This window comes from Mandrillus leucophaeus, unplaced genomic scaffold, assembly GCF_000951045.1.
Source record: "Mandrillus leucophaeus isolate KB7577 unplaced genomic scaffold, Mleu.le_1.0 Scaffold1005, whole genome shotgun sequence".
NCBI classification, from domain to species: domain Eukaryota; kingdom Metazoa; phylum Chordata; class Mammalia; order Primates; family Cercopithecidae; genus Mandrillus; species Mandrillus leucophaeus.
This window is the reverse complement of record NW_012098155.1, coordinates 598,527-605,421: the sequence shown is the minus strand read 5'-3', so window position 1 is coordinate 605,421 and position 6,895 is coordinate 598,527. Positions and strand designations below refer to the sequence as shown.

The 6,895-nt window shown below is 38.2% G+C and overlaps 1 protein-coding gene across 1 annotated transcript in view; it reads right to left on the bottom strand.

Moving 5' to 3' along the window:
* LOC105534982 (dynein heavy chain 14, axonemal) overlaps positions 1-6,895 on the bottom strand; it is a gene marked incomplete at its 3' end in the record, with an annotated part of 322,900 nt that overhangs the window by 87,846 nt on the left and 228,159 nt on the right. Inside the window, exon 22 of the mRNA XM_011973918.1 lies at positions 1,422-1,651. Within this exon, the coding sequence (XP_011829308.1) occupies positions 1,422-1,651 (230 nt within the window). The remainder of the gene's footprint in view (positions 1-1,421; positions 1,652-6,895) is intronic.

The window sequence follows — 6,895 nt, the reverse complement described above, 5'->3', positions numbered from 1 at the left end:
TTTTGAGGCTGTCTTAATCTGTTGCCCAGGCTGGAGTACAGGAGCATGATCATGGCTCACTGCAGCCTCCAACTCTTGGGCTCAAGCGATCCTCTCACCTCAGCCTTCCAAGTAGCTGAAACTATGGGAGAATACCACTATGCCTGGCTTTTTATTTATTCACTTATTTGCTTTTAGAGATGGGTGGGTCTTACTATGTTGCCCAAGCTAGTCTTGAACTCCTGGCTCAAGCAATCCTCCTGCCTTGGCCTCCCAAAATGCTGGGATTACAGGCATGGGCTACTACACCCAGCCTGAAGAAAGAAAAAATTTACAAATAAATTTAGTGTAGCCTAAGTGTACAGAGTTTATAACATCTACAGTAGTGTACAGTAATGTCTGAGGCCTTCACAGTCACTCACCAGTCACTCACTAACTCAGAACAACTTCCAGTCCCACAAGTTCCATTCATGGTAAGTGCCCTATTCAGGTGTACCATATTTTAAATTTTTTATACTAAATATTTACTGTACCTTTTCTATGGTTAGATATGTTTAGATGCGCAAATACTAGGTTGTTACAATTGCCTACAGTATTCAAATATGTACAGTAACATGCTGTACATATTTGTAGCCTTAGAGCAATAGGTTATGCCATATAGCCTAGGTGTGTAGTAGGCTACACTATCTAGGTTTGTGTAAGTTCACTCTTTGACATTCACACAATGAAAAAAGTCCCCCAACAGCACATTTCTCAGAACATATCACAGTTGTTCAGCAATGAATGACTGTAACCTCAAACAGATACATCAGACAAATCAGTAGGATTTGTATTTTTGGTATAATGTTGTTAGCATTCATCTTTAACAAAGTTCTTCTAAATATATTTATGCTTAACATTTTGTCTCTTTTTGGTACCTGCATCAACAATCACTTTATCTACTCAAAGTTCCTTTAGTCAGCAACAGCTAATTGCAAAGGTTTACTGTTTCAAAGTAATAGGATAGATTCCATTTGTTAGAACTGATTCAAAAACACAAGTACTAAAGAAATCTAAGGCTTTATAAAATAACTTGCTTTTTTTTTAAAAAAGAAATATAAGACTATAATATTATGATCCTACAGAATTTCTTGCTACATGGTGGTATGGATAATACAGATCCAGATACACAGCAGATGAGCTCAGAGTAACTGAGTTTATAGTTTTACAGCTTTATCTTCTGCCTTACTAGCATTATAGGTTTTTGTAGCACCTAAAATCAAACAGGAATGTAATTTTCTTCAGCTTATTTCACTACAAGGAGGATATTGGGTGTATTATAAACCTTCTTTTTCCTTTAATCTTAACATTTTAAAAGATGAACCTAATCATTATAAACCAAGCATTGCTTTAAATTAATATTTTAAAATAAGTATAGTTATGATTATCCCCCCAGAACTTACCTACTTGTGAATTGCTTCCAAATAATTCATGAATAAGTTTGTCAAAATCGTATGTTACTTTTGCAAGAGAATCAGGTTCAAAACTGGGACAAAATGGTATATTTTCTCTGTGTTCATCTTCACGGTTTAAAGCTCCTCCAAATGCCCAAGTAAAGGCAAACACAAAAAGCTTTTGAATAATTTTTGTTAATTTATCAGGATATTTCTCTGGATACCATGTATTTTCATCCCTGGGGTAGACAGGTATGGAAGGATGAAGGTTAACATTTTTAGAAAGCAGTTTAGGAATAGAAATTTATTTTAATATAATGTTAAAGTTTCATTATTAAAAATTGTAATGCAGTTAGGTGTTAATATAAATGTTTCAGTTTCCTTTGATAACTGTCATATAAATTATACAATTACTATTTTTATTTTTAAAGTACCATATGTATAAAACTTGTATAGTCAAACTTTATTTCAAATATACATTTAATATGTTTTTATTTAACATATGTATATATACTTTTATTTATAATATACTTTATTTAATATACCTTTAGTATGTTATTTAATATACATATGTTTAATATATGTATATATTTTAATTTATGTAAAAAAGTTTCATTTTTATTTTAGGTCAGTTTATTACTGACAGTTTATCTGTATTTTGGAAGAGGAAATTATAATTCTTAATTTTATGTGGAAAGACATAAGTGAATAGTCATTCACCCTGTATTCCTCTCAGCCAAGTCCTAGAGGCTGATTTAGTTCAACCTGGCTAAAGCCAGGCAGTCTGAATCTGGAGAGAGTCTTCTCCACTCTGGATTAACCCAGATCATCCATGGTTGGTGGGATCATGAAATTCTATGGTGATGGTGATGGGACTGAACATGACATTTGAGCCTGATTTAAAGACATTTCATATAGTTCAGAATTTAGTACTATCATAAAACTATTTATAAATTGTGAAAAACCTAAAATATGTCACTAAACTGGAATTTATTAGCAATCATTAATGTACAGGTCATTTGTACAATTCCATCTGAAATTTCTAGCCATATGTAATAGTTCACTTAGCAAATATTTGAGTAGTTATTATGTGTTGGTTTTTCTGAACAAAACAGATACAATCCGTTTTTTACAGAACAGGAGAATTAATGCTAAACCATGATAAGTGTAAAGAAAAAAGTTGGTCAAGGAGCCAAGATGGCCTATTAGAAGCAGCAGCTGCCCTTGGCACTCATGAGGAGGAATGAAAGTAGTGAGAGAATTCAGCGCCTTCAACTGAAATATCCAGGTTCTCTCACTGGGACTGACTAGGCAAACAACTCGACCCATGGAGAATGAAGAAAAGCAGAGTGGGGTAATGGTCCACCTGTGAGCATCACATAGCCAAAGGAATCCCCTTCTACCCCCAGCCAAGGGAAGCAGTGAGGGAGTGTGCAACACCACCAAGAAAACCATGCTTCTCCCATGGATCTTCACAACCCACAGATCAGGAGATCCCCTGTGAGCCAATGCCACCAGGGGCTTGGGTCCCATACACAGAGCTGTGGGGAATCTTGGCAGAGCAGCCACTCAGGTACACACAGAGACCTAAGAGTTTTATGTACTCTGGCCCCAGGAATCCCAGAAAGGCAGGAAATCTATCCATAATTCCTGATAGGAAAAGGGCTGGATCCAGGGAGTCAACCAGCATCATTCTCTGGGCCCCACTTCCAAGGCACCTCATGAGTTAAGACCCACTGACTTGGAATTCCAGCCACTCAATGGCAATAGGCTGGAGGCTGAGTGAGATGGGACCAAATTCCCAGGGGGCAGGGAAGCTGCCATCTCTTGGTTGACTCAGCTGTTCCAGCCTGATGGCTCTGGAGAGTCCAGGTGGTCAGGAGAAGAAGGGGTTTCCCACAACACAGTACAGCTACTTTGCCAAATTGTGGACAGACTGCTTCTTTAGGAGGGACCCCAATCTATTCCTCCTCACTGGGTGGGGCCTCCCTGCAGAGGTTTCAGCCACTCCACCCAGGGTTATATGGCCAGAACTCTGATCTTTCCCTGGGATGAAGCTCCTGGAGGTAGGGTTGGCTGCTGTCTCTGTGGTTTGGTTGACTCAGCTGTTTCAGCCTTCCAGCTATGGAGAGTCTGGGTGGTCTGGGCAAGGAGGGGCCACCCCCCATGCAGCACACCTGCTCTACCAAGAAGCAGCCAGACTGCTTCTTTAAGGGAGTTCCTGATCCTGTTCCTCTTGACTGGGTGAGACCTCCCAACAGGGGTCTCCAGACACTTCCTATAGGAGCATTCCGGCCAGAAACAGGTCAGCACCCCTTGGGACACAGCTTCCAGAGGAAGGAATAGGCTACCATCTTTGCTGTTTCAAAGCCTTCACTGGTAATACCTCCAGGTAAGGAAAAACCTGAGGCAAGTAGGGGCTGAAGTGGACCTCCAATAAGCTGTACCTGCCCTATGGAAAAGTGGTCTGACTCCAAGAAAAACAGACAAAAAATGACAATAACAACATCAACAAAAATACCTCACAAAAACCCCACTTGAAGGTCAGCAAGATCAAAGATTTAAGGTAGATAAGCCCACAAAGATGAGAAAGAATCAATGCAAAAATGCTGAAAACTCAAAAAGCCAGAGTGCCTATTCTCCAAATGACTGAAACATCTCTCCAGCAAAGGTGCAAAACTAGGCTGAGGATGAGATGGCTGAATTAACAGAAGTAAGCTTCAGAATGTGGGTAATAATGACTTAAAGGAGCATGTTGTAACCCAATGCAAAGAAGCTAAGAAGCGTGATAAAACAATACAGGAGCTGATAACCAGAATAGCCAGTTTAGAGAGGAACATAACTGACCTGACAAAGCCAGAAAACACAATACTAGAATTTCACAATAAAATTACAAGTATCAATAGCAGAATAGACCAAGTGGAGGAGAGAATCTCAGAGCTTGAAGACTATCTTTCTGAAATAAGACAGGCAGACAAGAATAGAGAAAAAACAATAAAAAGAAATGAAATGAAATGAACAAAAACCACTGAGATTTATGGGATTATGTAAAGATACCGAAGCTATGACTGATTGGGGTTCTTGAAAGAGATGGGGAGAATGGAACCAAATTGGAAAATATACTTCAGGATATCATCCAGGAGAAGCTCCCCAACCTAGCAAGACAGGCCAACCTTCAAATTCAGGAAATGCAGAGAAACCCAGTAAGGTGCTCCATGAAAAAAAATCAACCCCAAGACATATAAACATCAGATTCTCCAAGGTTGAAATGAAAGAAAAAATGTTAAGGGCAGCCAGAAAGAAAGGCCAGGTCACCTACAAAGTGAAGCACATCAGACTAACAGTGGACTTCTCAGAGAAAGCCCTATAAGCCAGAAGACATTGGGTGGCCAATATCCAACATTCCTAGACTTTACAACCTAGACTTTCATATTCAGTCAAACTAAGCTTCATAGGCAAAGGAGAAATAATATCCTTTTCAGATACACAAATGCTGAGGGTATTCATCACCACCAGGCCTGCCTTGCAAGAGCTCCTGAAGGAAGCACTAAATATGGGAAAAAAAATCCATTATGAGCCACCATAAAAATGCACTGAAGTACACAGACCAGTGACACTATGAAGCAACCACATAAAGAAGTCTGCAAAATAACCAGATAGCATCATGATGACAGGATTAATTTCACACAAGACCCATTGGTATGCTGTCTTCAAGAAACTCATCTCATGTGCAAAGACATACATGGGCAGAAAATAAAGGGATGGGGGAAAATTTACCAACCAAATGGAAAGCAAACAAACACAAAAAGCAGGGTAGCAATCCTAGTTTCTGACAAAACAGATTTTAAACCAACAAAGATAAAGAAAGACAAGGGCATTACATATGATTATGTATATGATTACATATGATTATGAAATCACAAAAGGGAAGTGAAGGACCTCTTCAACAGGAACTACAAAACCTTGCTCAAGGAAATCAGAGAGGACACAAACAAATGAAAAAACATTCTATGCTCATGGATAAGAAGAATCAATATCGTGAAAATGACCATGCTGCCCAAAGCAATTTATAGATTCAATGCTATTCCTATTAAACTACCATTGACATTCTTCACAGGTATAGGGTTCAATTTGACAAGAAGAACTAACTATCCTAAATATATGTGCACCCAATACAGGAGCACCCAGATAACACTCCCACTGACAATATTAGACAGATCATTGAGACAGAAAATTAACGCAGATATTCAGGACCTGAACTCAGCTCTGGATTAAGTGGACCTGGTAGATATCTACAGAACTCTTCACCCAAAAACAACACAATATACATTCTTCTCATTGCCACATGGTGCTTACTCTAAAATTGATCACATAATCAGAAGTAAAACACTCCTCAGCAAATGTGAGAGAACTGAAATCATAACATCTCTCAGATGACAGCACAATCAAATTAGAGCTCAAGATTAAGAAATTCATTCAAAACCACACAACTACCTGTAAATTGAACAACCTGCTCCTGAATAACTCTTGGGTAAATAACGAAATTAAGGTAGAAATCAAGAAGGTCTTTGAAACTAATGCGAACAAACAGATAATGTACAGAATCTCTGGGATGCAGCTAAAGTGGTGTTAAGAGGGATGTTTATAGCACTAAATGCCCACATCAAAAAGCTAGAAAGATCTCAACACGCTACCATCACTACTAAAAGAACTGGAGAATCAAGAGCAAACAAACTCCAAAGCTAGAAGAAAAGAAATAACCAAGATCAGACCTGAACTGAAGGAGATAGAGACATGAAAAATCCTTCAAAAATCAATGAATGCAGTAACTGATTTTTTGAAAAAATTAATAAAATAGACTGCTTAGACTAATAAAGAAGAAAAGATAAGAATCAAATAACCACAATCAGAAATGATAAGGGGAGTATCACCAATGACTCCATAGAAATACAACCAACCATTGGAGAATACTATAAACACCTCTATGAATATAAACTAGAAAATCTAAAAGAAATGGAGAGATTCCTGGACACATACAGCCTCCCAAGACTGAACCAGGAAGAAATCAAATCCTTGAATAGGCCAATAATGAGTTCTGAAATTGAGGCATTAATAAATAACCTACCAACCAAAAAAAGCCCAGGATCAGGTGGATTCACAGCTGAATTCTACTAGAGGTACAAAGAAGATCATGTCTAATGAAACTATTACAAACAATTGAAAACGAGGGATTCCTCCCTAACTCCTTTCCCGAGGCCATCATTATCCTGATACCAAAACTTGGCAAAGATACAACAAAAAAGAAAACTTCAGGCCATTCCTAATGAACATCAGTGCAAAAATACTTAAAAAAAAAAAAAAAAAGTACTGGCAAACGAAATCCAGCAGTACTTCGAAAAGCTTATCCACCACAATCAAGTTGGCTACCTCCCCGGGATGTAAGGTTGGTTCAAAATATGCAAATCAATAAATGTAATTCATCA